The sequence below is a fragment of the Urocitellus parryii genome, chromosome 4 (assembly GCF_045843805.1).
Source record: "Urocitellus parryii isolate mUroPar1 chromosome 4, mUroPar1.hap1, whole genome shotgun sequence".
NCBI lineage: Eukaryota > Metazoa > Chordata > Mammalia > Rodentia > Sciuridae > Urocitellus > Urocitellus parryii.
The window spans coordinates 162835271-162854514 of record NC_135534.1 but is presented as its reverse complement, the minus strand read 5'-3'; the positions used below and the strand labels follow the sequence as shown (position 1 = coordinate 162854514).

Genomic DNA, 19244 nt, shown 5'->3' with positions numbered 1-19244 from the left:
GCAAGGATTTTGAGAGAATATTATTTTGCCATCAAAGAAACAAGTCCCTCTTCAGTAAAGGAATTCTTGTGTCATCCAGTTGTGCTTCTTGTTGGACTCAGTCTGATGAGTGTAGACTGAAGACACTTTGTCATCTGATAGCAGAGGGTGTTACCAGTTGTGATAACCACCTTGAGATCCAGGTGGTGCTGGCAAAATAGCATTGTATTACAGTTAGTGTGTCTGTATTCATAAGCAGCTGTAAAAGACCTGGATTCCTCCCAGGATTATTGGCAGATGGAGGCACACTACAGACCTCAGTAAGAAAATGTCAGACAGAAGAGACAATGTCTACATTAACTCTGATCATGTGTCTCAGTGAAGCATAACCACACAGAACTGCAGGAATATGTTCTAAAAGAAGGGGAACAGAAAGAAGCTCATTCTCCAGTAATCAGCAGCTTTGGCTGTGAATGAATCAAAGAGCAATCCCATTCAGATAGAGTTTTACCGCCAGAGATGTTCTGGTGAAACATGAACAAAGACGAGATTCATAGGTCTGAGGAAGAAGACTCTCTATGAGTAGTGGGGGGAAATATGAATGTTAGGGTAAGGGCTAAAAATTCATTTATAGCACAGAGAAGAGTAATATTTACAGATGAAAAAAGTATGTGTGCATCAGAGAGAGAGAGAGAGAGGATTGGAATTACAGTCCTGTATAACAACTGGAGGTCACTAGTTTTTTATAACATTGGGTTCTACTAAAGGACAATGTCGTCAGTGAATCCCCTGTGCCCAGATCAGAAATTTTGAAGATAACAAAATAAAGGTATTACACAGAAAAATTGGAAAATAAGACTGTAATTAGCAAAATAAAAATTCTTTGTATACTGAAGTAAAAATGACTGTTAATAGCCCTCTAGCTACACAGAACAAATCTTTGCTACCAGCCTCTGGTTCTACATACACTTCCATCTTTAGGTCAAAGACACTTCCCATTTAACTTCTAAGTATCCATTTGGGTTGTCACATCTGAAATTTACTAGGAAACCCACTTTCTATTGTAAAAGCAATACATTTCTATTGGAAAAGCAATAGATTCAGAATCATACACAAATGAAAAAAACGGAGTGGTTGAGGAGCAAAAGTGTAGACAAGTGTTTAGAAAAAGAAAATTGTGTTCCCTGTTTAAAAGGCATGCACATACAGAGTGTCTTCATAGAACCCAGGGTCTAAGCTTAACCCAGACTCCAGATCAGCCAGGATAGCAGCATCCTCATTTCCACATGGCCCTCCTGCTCCCTCTTCTTAGGGCCCTGGTGGTAAGCAGCTATGGCCCTATTGGACATTGGACTGTGACCTGCCTCAGAACTCTGTCCCACTTAGCAGGAACACCTTTGTGTTCTTGGAACAAGTGAGAAGAATCTTCCCTTCCTTGTGCCTGAAGGACAGAAGGGACTTCCAGTTTCCCTGGGAGATGTGCAGGCAGCCCATTCCAGAAGGTCCAGGCTGTCTCTGTCCTCCAGCATATCTTCAACTCCTTGCACACAGAGTGCTCCTCCGCTGCCTGGAATACCACCCACCTGGGCAAACTCAGCACTAGACACCACGAGCAAGACCTGGAGACCTGCTTCATGCAGACCATGGCAGAGGAGGAATCTGTTCTGGCAATTAAGCCACCAACCCTGGCCTTGGTGAAGTACCAAGGGAATCTGTCTCTATCTGGACGAGAAGAAGTACAGTGATTGTGCCTAGGAGATTGTCAGAGTGAAAATCACAACAGCCTTCTTTTTACTGGCAAAGCTATAAAAAAGTTTGAGAAGTTAGATGGAGACATTGGGTCTTTAAATGATTCTCCTGGACTAAGTGGCCACATCACACCTGGATATGTGCCTTTGGTCATTGTCAATGACTGTTACTTCCACTTTAGTCATATTTCATGGTGACTAAATTATTTGTCAGTATATTAAGCCCATATATGTTTAAAGGTTTCACCCCAGAGACATCACTTCCTAAGAGATATTGCCCTCCTGTTATTGATTTGCTTACCTATTCACTCATCTTATTATACTTATAATATATGCATTTTTCATCTATTTTCTGAAAAGCATGTACACCTTTTTTATTGACTATTGTATTTTCTTATTTACTAAATTCTTGTGAAAGAGAAATTCTTGAAGTTGTTTTCATTAAACCAAAATCCAAACTATTTTTTTAGCCAAATGGAAGAATGGATGGTAATATTTATTTATTCATACCATTCATACCTGATGCATTATATGTACTATGAGTGGCAGACATAAAATTACTGTTAAAAACAGGCAAATAAACCAAAGTTCCTACTGTGTTGAAGCTCTCAATCTTACAGGGAAGGAAGCATAAAAGCTGTATTTACTTGACTTACATAAAATAATACAAAGTAAAGTAAGGAAAACAGTTTCTTTCAACAGGAGGGTTTAAGTGAAATTCTACAGAGGACAACCTAATAGATGCCCTTTCTATGGAGCTTGGGAGACAGGAGAGTGCAGAAACCTGCAGGTAGATGGTCATAAGTGTCCAGAGGATAACCAATACCAGGGAAGAAGATAGGAATTTAGTATTCCTTCCTGCCTGTCTAGTGATGAGGATATGGGAATGGATGTGGTCTTGAATGCTCCTCTCCCCAAGAGTCACCTTTAACTTCTCTCCCTTTGAATGTGAGCTCATATTAGTGAAGACTTTAGTTTGGTTGATGTATTGCTCTAATGTCACGGTCTTACTCTCCCACAGTTGTACCATAGTAATGTAAGTTGTTACCATTAGGAGAAGATAGGCAAGGGAAGAGAGGAACTTTGAAACTCATAAGTGTAACACTGTTTCAAAACAAAAGTTAGAAAAAAATGTTCTCAAGATCCTTATTATTAGTGATGAAAGTTTTTAAAAATGTATTTTGTTAAAGTAATTTTTTCAATTCTTTTCCTTTTCCCAAATGAAGTAAAATTTTATCTCTCTTATAACTGCTCAGAAGATAGTTGTTACTCTTATTCCTTAACCTTTAAAGTTCTGTCAAAGATTCTCCTTGAGCAAACTTCAGTCAGGTGTCCTGAGTCCTCTTTGGCTACAGGACTGGTTTTGTGGCCCACTGTGGCCTCATCCAGGAGTCATAAGAATCCTGGTAAGTTGGGTTTATGAGAATCTCCTACCCCTTGATATTGGTCACCCTTGATATCTGATCCAATGTCTTGTATCCTAGACTTCATATCTGTCTGGTAAAGATCCTTGTTTTGGCAAGGATCCCCCCACCCCTGATGTTTTCTGTTAGCAATTTTCCATCTACTGCACCCCCTTTCTACTTGTTGGCTACAAATGTCAGGCTATCTTTGCTGCTTTGGGAGTTGGAGCAAGGAGTTTCTCTCCCATGTTGTGAGTCATATTCATTTACATATAATATATGCATAATTCATATTCAAAGAGTATGAAAAATAAGTGGATCTTAATAATAAAGCATGATTCAGTTTTGCAAGAAATACATCTGATAATAAGTACTTTATATAGTTTAGCTACTTCATTCTTTTAATTAACTTTATCTATGCTATTTGCTTCAATTAACTTGGAAGAGGTGTACTTTAAAAGTTCCCATTCTTTGCTTCTTTTTTTAAAAAATGTATTTTTATAATATATAAATATATATTTTTATGTGGTCTGAGGATCGAACCCAGTACCTCAAGCATACTAGGCGAGTGCTCTACCTCTGAGCCACAACCCCAGCCCCCTCACCATTCTTTGCTTCTTGTCAGACATGACAAGAAAAATATTGATCTCTCAGTTTATTCTTTAGGGGAAAATTTGATGTGATTACCACTTATGCAATATCCGGAGAAAATATTACAATTTCACAAATTAGCCTTTCTTGCGTGTAAACTTTCGAGTTGGTTGGTGTGTCTTCCATAGTTCTGTGTAAAGAATGGAGTCAGCAAAGCTGAAAACAAACCCTTGACCAAGGATTAATGACTCTTCTTTGAGCCCACACCTGCTTGCTACTTTCCTTTACAACCCTTGAACCATCTAGCCTCTCCTCTCTCCCAACCATAATCTCCTTCTTGGCTCTGCTAAATGCAGTTAGTTATTTTTATCTTTTCTCTTTCTTCCTTCCTTCCTTCCTTCCTCCCTCTCTCCCTCCCTCCATTCCTTCCTTTCTTTCTTTCTTTCTTTCTTTCTTTCTTTCTTTCTTTCTTTCTTTCTCTCTTTCTTTCTTTCTTTCTTTCTTTCTTTCCTTCCTTCCTTCCTTGAAGAGATATTGCTTTTCTAATGTTTTTATCACATTTGGACGGGCATTTGTGTTCTTTTTGTCACTAGGCATTGGGATGCAAAAGTGAGAACTTTTGCTTTCCATGAAAAATGAAATAAGAAACAGAACTATCTGGTATCTTGCATGCTACGCAGAATAACTACATGGACCATGTACTTTATGGCCTTTACATCCCATTATCGACATTTAGGGAAAAGATGGTTTACTTTGGTTTGGTAAGAACTAATAATGATGGACCTCTGAAGTTTCCTTGGGAAATATGAACCTTAACAGAAAAAGAAAATTAAATAAAATTAATGACATCTTTTCAATTGTGTTTTCTCATTGTTATATTGGTCATAAGAGTATGAAAATTATTCCTTGGATGTGTGGATAAATCTTATAGTGGTTTGTGATGCTTAAAACCCTACCCTATCTGAGAAAAAATTATTCATTAGTATCTCTTCTCAGGATTTTCTAGGTTGGGAATGTGCCTCCCTGGTAGACTCACCTAGCATGGGCAGGGTCTAGGATTTGATCCCCAGCTCTGGGAAAAAGAGATCATTAGGCTTTCTTTTGTATAACATGGGAACCATTGGCTTTGAGTTCATGAATACAGGCAAAATAAATGCAAGATCATGCTACAAACCTATGACAAATAGATGGCTGGGATTGGAGAACTTTCTAGCTCTCCAGTTTACATCATAAGAACTGGCCTCTGTGTAACGATGAGCTGTCATTGTCTTCCATGTGGACGTTTCTTATTTTTGATCCTCAGTGCTTCTGAATGTGTTGTGGGTTTTGAGAATAAAACACACAAAAAGAAAAATCAAATATTATTATTTAATTCTACTATTATTCAACACCTGAATAATATGTCAAGCACTAAAGGTAGAAAGTATCAATTACCTGAAAATTATCTAGCTGAGAATGAAGTAAAAAAAATATTCTCCTTGCAGGAAAAACAAAGGAGACTATAAATAAATGTTAAGAAATTTTTTTTCAATAATTTATAACACTTAAAGGCTTTTAAATATTTCATTACATTGCAATTATTTTGTTGCAATACATTTTTTAATATGCACATAAATTTGATACCTTAGAATTGCTGTAAGTCAATTACATTAAAGTCACTGAGTAAATTTAGTTAGGAAATTAAGTTAAATGCCAATGGCTTTTAAGGTTAACTTTTACTTGGAATTGTTTTTTATTAGAGCATTATAATTATACATAGAATTGGGTTCATTTTGATACAATCATACATGCAAAGAATTTTATTTCAATCTCCTTTGCCCCCCTCTTCCTCTCCTCCTTCCCCCTATTCTCTCTTCTCCACTCTACTAAACTATTCTACATATACATAAAGGTGAAATCCCTTTGCTACCATTACAAATGAATATAACATGATTTTGTTAAATTCATTCCATTTATTACCCTTTTTACCTTCCTTCCTCCCTCCCTCTCATCCTCCCTCTTCTGTTCCACTCATCTTCCTGTATCTTTACATATTTGATATTTGATCACCTGCCCAAGCACCTTCTTTCCTTGCGTTTGCTCTAGATTTCACATGTGAGAGAAAACATTTGACCCTATATTCTCAGTCTGGCTTATATCACTTAGCATAGCTTTCTCCATTTCCACTGATGTACTGGAAAATGCCATTATTTCATTCTTCTTTATGGCTGGGTAAAATTTTATTATGTATATATATACTATATTTTCTTAATCCATTCATCTATTGATGAGCATCAGAATTGATTCTATAATTTGGCTATTGTGAATTGTGCTGCTATAACATTGAAGGAGGTGTATCCCTATAGTATGCTGCTTTTATACCTTTTTTACCTTGAAATTCTTATTTAGTCATTTTAACTCTGCATTGAATAAAAATATGAAACAATATTATATACAAGGTAGAGATATACATAGGGTATACGAATATATAGATACACATAAGGTATATCTATTATTAAACTTTAATAGAAATTTCAATTGGAAAAAATTGTTTTGTTTTGTGTTTTTTTATGTTTATTTTTATTTATGTTTTCACTAGGGAAATAACCTGGGGCACTTTTAATTTTGGCACAAGATTTTGCTAAGTTGCTTAGATCCTCACTAAGTTGCTCAGGGGGACCTAAATTTATAATCCTCCTACCTCAACATCCCAAATTGCTGTGATTACAGGAGTGTGCCATCATGCCTGGGTCAATTGGGGAAAATTCTATAAAGGGTCTTGAGGCAAGTGAGGGGAAAATAAAAATGAAATATATATGAGAAATCCTGCTCTAAACACATAAAGAGATTACATACAGGAAAAAAAAACAAAAGTAGAAATTTATGAGGATGATATGAGAAAATTGAAAGTATATTGGTTCCTATTTAAGACATAGGAACAAATCAAGGGCTTCAGAGAACCTAGAGGCAAAGGTCCAAGATCACCCATCTCAGGCAGCCCAGCAGCATCTGTAAGATCCCCAATGGCCTTGCCTGTGACTTTCCTGCTGGCCCTGGTGGTGCTCAGCTGTAATAACACCTACTCTCTGGGCTGTGACCTGCCTCAGATCCACAACCTGTGTCTTGAAATTCCTGAGAAAAATGAGGAGGGAGCCCGGACACTCCTGGAAAAAATGAGAATTCCCACTTTCTCCTGCCTGAACTACAGAAATGACTTTGCCTTCCCCCAGAAGCTGTTGGAAGGTGAGCAGGTGCAGAAGGCTCAAGCTGTTGCTGTTCTCCATGAGATGACCCAGCAGGTCTTCAACCTCTTCAGCACCCAGGAGGCCTTTGCTGTTTGGGACAAGACCTTCCTTGACACCTTCCTGATGGCCTCTATGAGCAGCTGGATGACCTGAAAGCCTGTGGGACCCAGCAGGTCGGGGAGGAAAAAGCTCTCCTGAGGGCTGTGAGGAAATACTTCCACAGGATCACTGTCTACCTGAAGGAGAAGAAATACCTGCCTTGTGCCTGGGAGGTGGTCAGAGCAGAAATCATGAAATCCTTCTCTTAGTCAGCCAACTTGTATGCAAGACTAAGGAGCATGGAATGAGACCTGGTCCAGCAGGGAAATGCTTCTCACTGACGAACACACCTTACCACACTCCCACAAGTTCTGCCATTTCAAAGACTCTCATTCCTGCTGGAATTGTGAAATGAATTCCATCAGTTTATCAGATGATTTCAGGAGTATTAGAAAGTATCATACTCCTTACCCATGACCACGATGATGTATCTGTGTATCTATTTAAATATTTATTTTTATACTATTTATAAGATCTGAAATATTTCTGTTCATAGAAGTTGAGGTAAACCTTTACATTGTGATTGATATAAATATGTACATTTTATATAGTGTCAATTTCTTATTTTGCATTGTTCATTAAATTTTTACTATGAAAGATATATTCTATGTATTTATTCATTAAAAGACATGTCAAGCCTGATTTTGCAATTTGTTCTACAAAATTTATGGTAGAATTGACTTCCCCCTAATAGTACATTTACCGTGCACTTAATAATTCACTTAATGGAAGCCAATACCCTCAGGGTATTGAGGTGAACATGAAAATAGCGTGCCTGCTCTCTTTTGTCTGATTCTTATAGGGAAAGAAACATAAACACAATGATCCTACTTATGCATTATGTTGAATTCTATAATGGAAAAGAGTACACTCATACATTGCTGGTGGGATGCAAATTGGTGCAACCATTATGGAAAGCAGTATGGAGATTCCTCAGAAAACTTGGAATAGAACCACCATTGACCCAGCTATCCCACTCCTCAGTTTATACCTAAAGGACCCAACATCTGCATACTACAGTGACACAGATACATCAATGTTTATAGCAGTTCAATGATCATTTATTCTTATTTTGTTTATTACTGTGTTGAATATCAGTAAGCTTCTCTGTGGATTGAAACCATTACTATATGGGAAAATTAATGGAACTGGTGAAAGTGAAAAGTGAGTCCCAGAATTAATAAATGGAAATGATACTGAAATATGTGGGAGCTGAATAAGGGGAGAGAAGGTCTCCCATGTGTCATGTCATCTGAGCTGTCAGTCACTTTGACATTTATCTAATATGGATTTACACCTCTTTTCCTTTTGCTTTAATGTTCTCAAATACAATGATAATTTTCTGGGAATATTTACCAGAGGGGAAAAATAGTGCATCAAAAATATTACAAATAATGGTTCAGCAGGAAGCTATAGAAAACCTGAATGATCAATATCAATAATAAAATTGAAAGAACAATTAAAACCCTTCGAACAACAACAACTAAATTCCAGGACCAGATGGATTCATAGCTGAGTTCTATCAGATCTTTAAAGAAAAACTAACACCAGTCATTTTCAGATTATTCCATGAAGTTGAAAAGAAGGAAATACCTCCAAATTCATTCTAAGAGGCCAGTTTAATCAACTGCCAAAATCAGATGAATACACAAGAAATAAAACTACAGATCATATCCTTGATGAACACAAATTCAAAAATTCCATAGGAAAATACTTTCAAAACACATCAAGAAAGTAATACACCATGATCAAGAAAATAATACACCATGATCAAGTGGGCTTCATCCCATGGATGCAGGGTTGGCTCAACATATGCAAATTAATAAATATAATTAACCACTTAAGTAGAATTAAGAACAAGCACCATATGATCATCTCATTAAACTCAGAAATAGCCTTTGATAAAAATCCAGCACACATTCATGTTAAAAACATTAGAGAATCTAGGATAGAAGGAAATGGTTTCAACATTATAAACACTATATATGATAAACCCAAAGCCGACATCATAGTGAACAGAGAAAAACTGAAAGCATTGCCTCTAAAATCAGAAACTTGAAGACAAGGACCTGTACTCTCATCACATATGTTCAATGTAATTTTTGAAACTCTAGCCAGAGAAATCAGACAAAGAGAAGGAAATGAATGAGATACAAATAGGAAAAGAAGTCAAGCTATTTCTGTTTGTTGATGACATGATAGTATATATAGAAGACCCCCCTCATTAAAAAAAAAAACCTCCACAAGAAGACTTCTAGCACTGATAAATGGATTTAGCAAAGTAGCAGAATACAAGATCAACACTCATAATCAATACCTTTCCTAGCTTCAACAGTGATTCTGTTCAAAAAGAAGTTAAGAAAATCATTCCTTTCACAATAAACTCAAAAACAAACAAACTTGGGTCTTAATCTAACCAAGGAAGTGAAAGATGTCTACAATAATAGTCACAGAACACTGAAGAAAGAAATTGAAGAAGACCTTAGAAGACAGAAAGACCTCCCATGCTCTGGGATAGGCAGAATTTATATTGTCAAAATGGACATACTACTAAAAGCAATATTCAGATTCAAAGCAATCCCCATCAAAATACCAATGACACTTTTCACAGAATTAGAAAAAACAGTCCTTAAATTCACTTGGAAAAATAAGAGACTCAGAATAGCCAAAGCAATTTCAAGCAAGAACAATGCTGGATGCATCATAATACCCAATCTCAAATTATAGCACAGAGCTATAGTGAAAAAAACAACATGGTACTGTCATCAAAACGGATATGAAGACCAGTGGAATTAGTAGAAGACACAGAGACAAACTCACAGATAGTCCTCTGATACTTGACAAAGTTGCCAAAAAATACTTTGAAGGAAAGACAGCCTTTTTAACAAGTGGTACTGGGAAAACTGGATATCCATATGTAGAATAATAAAATTAGATCTGTATCTTTCACCCTGTACAAAAGTCAAATCAAAATGAGTCAAAGACTTTGGAATTAAACCAGAAACTGTGCAATTGCTATAAGAAAACATAGGATCAATATTTCATCATATAGATACATGCACCGACTTCCTTAATAAGATCCCTAACATAAGCCCAAAACATAAAACCAAGAATCAATAAGTGAGATGCCATCAAATTAAAAAGCTTCTGCACAGTTAAAGAAATGATTGAAGCATGAAGACAGAGCTTACAGAATGGGGAAAAAATCTCTGCAAGCTGCTCCTCTGATAGGGAAACCATATCCAAAAAAATATATAAAAATTCAAAACACTTAACACCAAAAAAACAAATAACCAAGTCAATAAATGGGCAAAAGAACTAAACAGACACCTCTCAAAATGAGAAACACAATGGCCAACAAATATATGAAATTTTGTTCAACGTTCCTAGCAAGCAGGGAAATGCAAATCAAAACTACACTAAGATTTTGTCTCACTCCAGTCAAAATGTTGATGAGCAGGGCTGGGGTTATAGCTCAACGGTAGAGCACAGGCCTCACACATGTGATGTGCTGGATTCAATCCTCAGCACCAGATACAAATAAATAAAATAAAGATATTGTGTCCATCTTTTTTTAAAAATGGCAATGATCAAGAATACAAACAATAATAAATGCTGGTGAAGATGTGGGGGATAAGGACACATTGTTGGTGGAACTGCCAATTAGTACAACCACTCTAGAAAACAGTAAAGAGATTCCTCAGAAAACTGGGAATGGAACCACCATCGACCCAGCTATCCCACTCCTTGGTATTTATCCCAAAGATCTAAAATGAACATCCTATAGGGACACAGTCACTTCAATATTTATAATAGCACAATTCACAATAGACAATCATGGATCAGCACAGATGCCCATTAATAGATGAATGGGTCAAGAAAATGTGGTATATATACACAATGGAATTTTACACAGCCATAAAACAATGAAGTAATGGCATTTGCTGGTAAATGGATCGAAATGGAAAAGATCATGCTAAGTCAAATAAGCCAGACTCAGCAAATAAAGGGTTGAATGTTTTCTTTCATATGTCAAAGCTAGGGCAAAAATAAGGGAAAGAAGTTGAGTGGGGGTGGGATTCAGATATCACATAGCTATAGGGAAGATCCATGGAATGGAAGAAGGAGATTGAGAATTAAGACAGAGTGACAGGAAAGACGAGGAAATATGGAATGAATTTTTAAAAAACTACATTAGGTACATATACCACAGGGAATTTCACCTTTATGTGTATGTAGAAAGTACCCATCAAAAACAAATAAATAATGGGGTAAAAGGAGAATGGGGATTGAAATCAAATTCCATGCATGTATGATTTTGTCAAAATGAACCCAGCTACTATGTATAAATATAATGCTCTAATAAAAATAAATTTAAAAAGAGAAAATAATGATTTGGTCTCTTTTATCTCAATTTCTTTGCTGTTTGCTTCTAAATTTGAGATGAAAGAGAAAGCAATTCAGAAGCAGCAAGATAATCCATTGCTCAGAAAAGATATTAAATAAAAATAATGCAAATTCAAAAGACTCCCAAAACAGTTTATTTTATTAAAAAAAAAAGCTAATTGTATTTAGCATCATTTGCTGGGTCTCATGCCCCATGTCTCTTCTGTGAGCTGGAAGAGGATGAACTAAGAAGTTCAAGTGAAATGTCATCACTTGGGCTATAGATAAGAAGAGACAGTGACTCTAAAGTGGAGAAAGTAAAGACATATCTGGAAAGATTATGGGTTATTTTTTCTACATACAGTTTTTTCGCCTTTTTTGTAATATGTTTTTTCTGGATACATTTTATGCAATTGATATTGTGAAAATAATATTAATATGAATAATATAATTAATACATTTATTTTAAATAAGAACATAGCTATGCAAAATAATAATTTAACATTATTTTAATTAATACTACTTTGAACACCAGTGAGTGTTTGATTCTTGTTAACTTGTTAGCCAGAAATAGATAGCTAATTCAATTCTTTCTCAAAATATCTCATTATTAGTGCTCACATAAGGATTCCTAGAAATACTGGCCTTATTAGGTTATTCAACTTACCTCATGTCACACTGGTTTACAACAGCAGCTTTTATAGCACATTTAATTTTAGGATGTAGTTACATATGTTAAGTATTATTTTGTATTACTCCTGATAATTTTCCTAGTTTTATGAATATTACTAACCAATGTAGACACACACACACACAAAAAAAAAAACCCACTTCACATGGACATAAAGATTGACACATTTGCTTTGTAAAATGAAAGTAGGAAATGGAAACTGGATCAGTGATATTACTCAATGCTCAAAAAAAAAAAATTGTCCAAACTAGCTGAAAAACACAAGAACCATGTAAATAGAGCAACAGAGAGTTGTGTGTATTTCCAAAACAAAAAGAATTTAACAATTACAACAGAAATACAAAACTACAAAATCTGTCATAAATTGGAATGAAGACTTTTACATTGAAAGCCCATTCTGTTTGGATTTTCCTATTTTTCTTCATTGTTTAGGAGAATAGTATTTGTCTATCTAGAAAATTCTTTGAAGTGTGCCCTATCTTTCAGTCATTGACCACTAAAAGAGGCAGCCGGAAAGTCCATAATTATGACATGAGTTCTACAGAGGCTGAAGAATGGCTCTTTTCACTTTAAAGAAGTGTCATTTACATGCACTCAGGAAATGGTGGCTTGCATTAATACCTGACCATGGGAATGAACCTCTCCATGGAAGTGCAGAAGATACATGGTGTTTTGTTGATTCTGGCTCCTGGCTCACCCACTCCCTTTCCCCCAGCATCCCAGGACACATTCCCAGTTTCCTTCACATTTTCCTTCCTTTCTCTCAGGTAGAATTCCTAAGGGCACCCTTGTCATTTTTTCTCTTCACCTGCCTTCTCATTCACACAGGCCTGCTTTCTGATGTGGTTTCAGCTTAATGGTTTCCCTAAAGAGCAGCACAACACAAGTAGAAAGCAGAAGTTCTATAAACTGTCTAGGTTTTGCACAGACATCTGCTGGAGAGCTCTCCAAGCAATTTCCGTTTCATGTGATGTCATAGTAGCTGTACCCAAAGGAAAGAGAAAGCAGCATCCAGTGCATACAGGCCAAGGGAAACTCTTTTAGGGAAGTACAAGAACCAAGATAGGATTGTAGGTGGAAAGAAGTGAGGGAGGTTTCTGATCTAGGCAGAAATAATTGCACTGCTTGGAGATTTCTCTTCATTCTCCAGAGACTACTTTTGGATGATAGTAATGGTTACCACATATGTAAAGATTTATATCAGAATCATGAACCCTGCCATCTCTCTCAATAGCTACCTCCAAAATTTGATATTTTTTTTAAAAGGAATTTTAGGAAGAATTCTGGAGAAGACTAAAGAACAGTCACCTTTCACCTGGATGTCTAACCTTTAGATCCAGTCAGAAAATGGCAACTTGTAAAAATGTCTGGGTACGAAGTTGACCTCCCAAATAGAAGTGAAATATGTAGGGTACTCCCTTGCTGATTCTAATATCTGTCAACTTTCCTTTTTTCCTCCCTATTCTTCTGGACCACATTCTTTCACTAGGAAATCACAATGATCATCTTCCCCTCTTTGCTCTAGAATTCCCCCACTGGGCTATCATCATTCATTCCTTTTAACATGCCCTGAATATTCATTCAGCTATTTTCTTTTCTTCCTTTGTTGTCTGTGCCCATGGAGTTTCCCTTGAAAGTATCAACCCACCAACTGAAAGCAAAAGTTGAGTGAAAGTTCTCAGTTTGTCAGAAAGTCTTGTAAAAGTGGCTCTTTCCCCTCACCGGCTCTCTCTTCTAATGAGTATTTTTGGAAATGAGGGGATTTCCCTTTTACAATGGTGGGTCAATGTAGCTGTAGCTAAAAGGAAACACAAAGCAAGATCCAGTATACTCTGGGGCTGTCTCAAGATTTCCAGAAGACCAGCACCAACCTCCTGGCCACCACAGATGCAGCCAGTGACATATCTAATCCAGAGAGCAGGATTTGCCTGTTTATGCAGAAGTCTGTTTTTTCCTTCCATTGACCTTGTTATTGTTTGTTTTTATCAGAGCTAAAAGGTCTCTTTCCTAATAAGAACTGACCCTAGTACTGGAATGAACTCATTTCCTTGGCATTTTTTTATCTTAGGAAAAATACTCCTAGCTTCAGGGAGGGCGGGTCCTCTTTGGACAATGGGCAGGGTTGTTTTGGGAAAAGAGTCAGAATGCCTCCCTTTCCTCCAGACTGCTCAGAGGTCCAGACCCTCCTGACCTATTACCACCTTCAGGTTCTGCAAGCTGGAGGTGAGGGAGCCACCCATCTGGTGTGGAGCTGAAGGAGAACCAGAGAAAATCTGTTGGATGGTAAATTGACTCTTCTTAAGAGTAACTTGCCATCTTACAGATTCCTTCCTATAATCATATCCTATCCTTTTCTGTTACAACCAGCAGAAAGTTCTCAGTCTCACTATGAATAAGGCAGGAGCTTGTATCAATTCCACCTGGACTTGGCCATCAGAGCATAGAGGACAGTAAAGGGATTATGAGGACACAGCTGCCAGATGACCCTCTGGACTCCATTAGGGTAAGAACAGGAGGGATGCAGGCAATCTCACACCCCTGATGGACAAGTGAATCAGGAAGTGATTGTGAATGACTCAGGAGGAAGGAAGGGGCTTCACTTCAGCTGGAATCTCTCTGAGACTGGAGATTTCCATTACTTCCCTCCTGTTGATGGGCTAGAGGGATCCTGATTATATGTGAAGTGATTTTGGTCCCTTGCTTTTCTTTCCTTCTCCACCATTTGTGAGGGAACTCATTTAGGAGCAGGTCTACCTGGAGATAGATAGATGGATAGATAGACTCATTGATTCATAGGTATAGATGGACAGATTGCCTTTATTTTATTTGTTTATGGATTTTTTTATAACCCTGGCTAGGTTTGAGTACTAACATCTTTCAAACACTATGACTACTTCCATTCTTGTGACCTGCTTACTTCCACTTCATGTAATTTTTCACTATGTACATATCATATTTTATGATTATATTATATTCAGGACTGCTATGGTTTAGATCCACATTGTCTCCTTGTCCTGAAATCTCTATAACCATATGTTGTTTTATTTCCTGGATTCACGAATTTGTTACATGTTCAGCAGAACTGGAGAACACCACAGAGGTAGCCCTGGAGGGACGGTGCTAGTGGAGTGGACAAAGTGACATTGAGCAGCCCTCCTTGCCCTCCTGGCCCTGCAGAGTCAAGAGCCAGGCTCTGCTCCACTCAACCCCAACCACACACAAGTGCATTTATTCCACTTAATAGGGTGATCAGGAGGGCAGTGAAGAGCACCGTTGTCCAGGAGTCATGATGCCACACAACCTGGAGACAATCAGGTTTTTTGAGCTTCAGGACTAATGATGTAAATTGGCCACACTGGTCTCTTTCTCTCTCCTGATTCCTGTGTTGCAGGAGTAGATGCCCACTGGTGTTCAGCCAGGTACAGAAGCAGTGTGAGAAGAAGGAGCCCTGCCCGCACATCTACACCCAGTGAACTGCCAAAGAATCCAGCAGCTCATCTCTGCTCCTGTTTAGAAGTTTTCATGTTCTAATTCCACTAGAAAGTGACTGCACACGACTCTGTATGTTCTAAACAAGGAAGTACAGCTCTAGTAACAGGAAGAAATTGGAGGAGCCAGCTTGACAATATGGAAGGAAAACAGACATGCTTAAAATTTCCACTGGAATAATGGTGGGTTCTCAGGAAATGGGCCTATATCTGTTGCTGCAGGTTAATAGACATGATTTCTGGATTCCGAATCTTTCAGGTTGTGTGTCCTGACATGGAGAGATGACTAAAGTGGAGGATAGGAGCAGAATCCTACCACAGAGATAAGGACAACATCAGTGTCCCCAGCTTGAGTGACAGGGAGAGCACTGGGAGAGCACTGGCAGGGTGGAGAGTTGGTCCAGTGAGGCTAGAGGGCTTCCAGCACAGGGAGATTATTCATGAGGCGGGTGCAACCCATGGAATCTCTCAATTCTAGTCATGATGCAGTTCATTTAAAAACAATATACAAACAATAATTGAACAGGGTCACAGGCAGGGATTTGAACACACTTAGCAATAGTTGGGCTGAGCCTTTTTAGGAGCCTAAATATTAGTAGTGTACAGAATGGAAGATCACAATCCCTAATGCAAAGACCTTTGTGGGAATTCATTTATTTACTTCACTTAATTCATTGAAAGGAGGGCATAGGTGGATCTATTTCTCTCTCTCTCTCTCTCTCTCTCTCTCTCTCTCTCTCTCTCTCCTCTCTTGATTTTTTCATTCCTTCAGGTACATTCCACATTGTTATTTATTATTTGAATTTCTTCCAAAGGATTAAATTTCACAAAGAAAAATATTAAACCTGTGTAAATAACAAATTAGAAACCATTCACCATTAATGTGAGTAACCAAAGAGTTATTATATTGCATCCTGTGAGAACCCATCATGAAGCTATATTGGTATCAGGGATTGAACTCAGGGGCACTCAACCACTGAGCCACATCCCCAGCCCTATTTTGTATTTTATTTGGAGATAGGGTCTCACTGAGTTGCTTAGCACCTCATGGTTACTGAGGCTACCTTTGAACTCGAGATTCTCCTGTCTCAGCCTCCTGAACCACTGGGATTACAGGTGTGCACCACAGAGCCTGGTTTGAATATATTTTTAAGAAATTATTCACTGACACCTTTTCACTTGGCAGAAAAATCTATTGCCCTATAACTATTTGAAAGATAGTTCGTCTGCTTTTCCTTAGAACAATAGGTACAATAAAAATAGTACAAAGGTTTTAAAAATGTATACCATCTAGATCACTTATCATGAGTGAAGCTTGCAGGACTGGAGGTCGATCTGGGTGAGTCAGTGACAGAGCAGAGGATAACTGAAGGCCAAGGACATTGCTATGTGCTACTGGAAACTTTTTAAACACTGTCCTCTTAGGCTATACCAAATTTATTTTTTTAATTATTACTTCAGTAATATATTAATCTTAGCTTACTCTAACATTTTTGCTTTATAATTTTTTTATTTTTTAACTTTTTGAGTCTTTTGCAACACCATTTAGCTTAAAACACAAACACAGTGTACAGCTGGGCAAAAACATTTTCCCTACGTATATCCTTATTCTATAAGCAACTTCTAGTTTTAAATTATTTATTTATCTTTTCATCTTTGAATTTTTTTATTAACAACTGAGACACAAACATATATATTAGCCTTTGCCTACACAGATCAGAATCATCAATAGCACTGTTTTCCATTCCCACATCTTAGCACACTGGAAAGCTTTTAGGAGTAATGTACAGGAAGCCATTGCATCCTCTGTTAAGAATGTCCTCTTTTGGAATTCCTCCTGAAGGACCCACCTGAGGTTCTTCTTGAAGAGTTATTACTCTCTAAAAATAGGTCCATGTTGGTTTTCTCGTTTGCTTTCTTTGTTTGCCATAAATAAACTTCTAAGCTTATAATGTTTCATAAATATTCCCCTCATTAATGAAAATCTTTCAATGTTGGAGTTCATGATGTTTTAAACGTGTTAAAGTTGACACATAAAAGTTGTACACATTTTTGGGTACAATGTGATGTTTCAGTGCATGTCTATATTTTGTAATGTTCAAGTCAGTACAAACACATCTATACCCTCATTCATCTTTTCTTTGTGGTAAAACATTCTAAATCCTTTCTTCTACCTTTTTTTTTGAGATATGTACTACCTTATGATTACTGATATCAAGTCTTTTAAGAAATTTGAGGTCAGTGAAAGCTTCTGCTAAAACCTCACTGAATTTTTCTAGGGGTTCTTTTTTTTTCTTCTCCTGAAGTTTCCTTTTCTCTTGAAATTGAACATTTTTTTCATAATTTTGTTGATTGATTATATATCTTCTTCTGAAACTTGTCTTTTTCATCTATACTTTCACTAGATAAAAGAATTTCTTGCTTAAATGAGTCTATGGAAACAACATCATATTATGTGGTTGATTGTTAACCAAAACGTCCTTGTGTGGCACATGATTGTGTTCTTTATTGAACTGATCTTGCCAGAAGTTTTTTCAGCTAATGAATCTGTATGTCAATATCATCCCAAGATTTGGGAAGATGTCTCATAATTTTTACTTGATAAACTTTCTGGTCCTATCTGTTGTCATTTCTCATATTCCCATAAGTCATGAATTTATATGTTTGATGGTGTGTGTACCATTTTGCTTTTGTCCTTCATTTTAATTCTTTTCTTTTTGTTTCTCTAATTGACTGATTTATTTTTTCTTTTTTTAATGTGTTCTAATTGGTTATACACAATACCAGAACACATTTCTTTTGAGTCATTGTATAAAAATGGGCACCATTTTTCATTTCTCTGGTTGTACACCCTGTAGAGTCACACCATATGTGCAATTAAACATGTACCTAGGGTAAAGATGTCCTTCTCATTCCACCATCTTTCCTACCCCTATGCTGCCTCCTCTTCCCTCCCTTCCCTTTGCCCAATTGAAGTTTTTTCTTTCTCTTGACCCTACTCTCCCATTATGGTTCAGCATTCACTTATCAGAGAGAAGAACCAATTTTTTGTTTTGTCAGGTTTTTTGAATTTTTTAGTTGTTTCAATTTCATTGATTTCAGCCCTGATTTTAATTATTTCCTGTCTTCCGCTACAGTTGATACCATTTTTTTTCTTCTTTTTCTAGGGCTTTGAGATGTAATATCAGATCATTTACTTGTTGACTTTTTCTTCTTTTAATGAATGAGCTCAATGTAATGAACTTTCCTCGTGGCACTGCCTTTATAGTGTCCCAGAAATTTTGATATGTTGTATCATTGTTCTTATTTACCTCTAAGAATTTTTTTTATCTCTTCCCTGATATCTTCTGTTATCCATGTATCATTCAATAGTGTATTATTTAGTCTCCAGGTGTTGCAATAGCTTCTATTTTTTATTTTATCATTGATTTCTAATTTCATTTCATTATGGTCTGATAGAATGCAGGGTATTATCCCTATGTTTTTGTTTTTCCGAAGAGTTGCTTTGTGGCATAATATATGGTCTATTTTAGAGAGGGATCCATGTGCTGCTGAGAAAAAGTGTATTCTCTCGTGATTGATGAAATATTCTGTATACATCTTTTAAGTCTAAATTATTGATGGTATTATTGAGT

General features: G+C 36.9%; 1 protein-coding gene and 1 pseudogene across 1 annotated transcript; both read left to right on the top strand.

Moving 5' to 3' along the window:
• Nucleotides 1–1265: 1265 nt before the first annotated feature.
• On the top strand, nucleotides 1266–1788 carry LOC113188990 (interferon omega-1). The gene is given in 4 exon segments (XM_077797336.1): nucleotides 1266–1323; nucleotides 1326–1458; nucleotides 1460–1681; nucleotides 1683–1788. Coding segments are annotated over 4 exon segments (519 nt in total).
• Nucleotides 1789–6723: 4935 nt separating this feature from the next.
• LOC113188989 (interferon alpha-5-like) lies at nucleotides 6724–7292 on the top strand (annotated as a pseudogene).
• Nucleotides 7293–19244: the final 11952 nt, after the last annotated feature.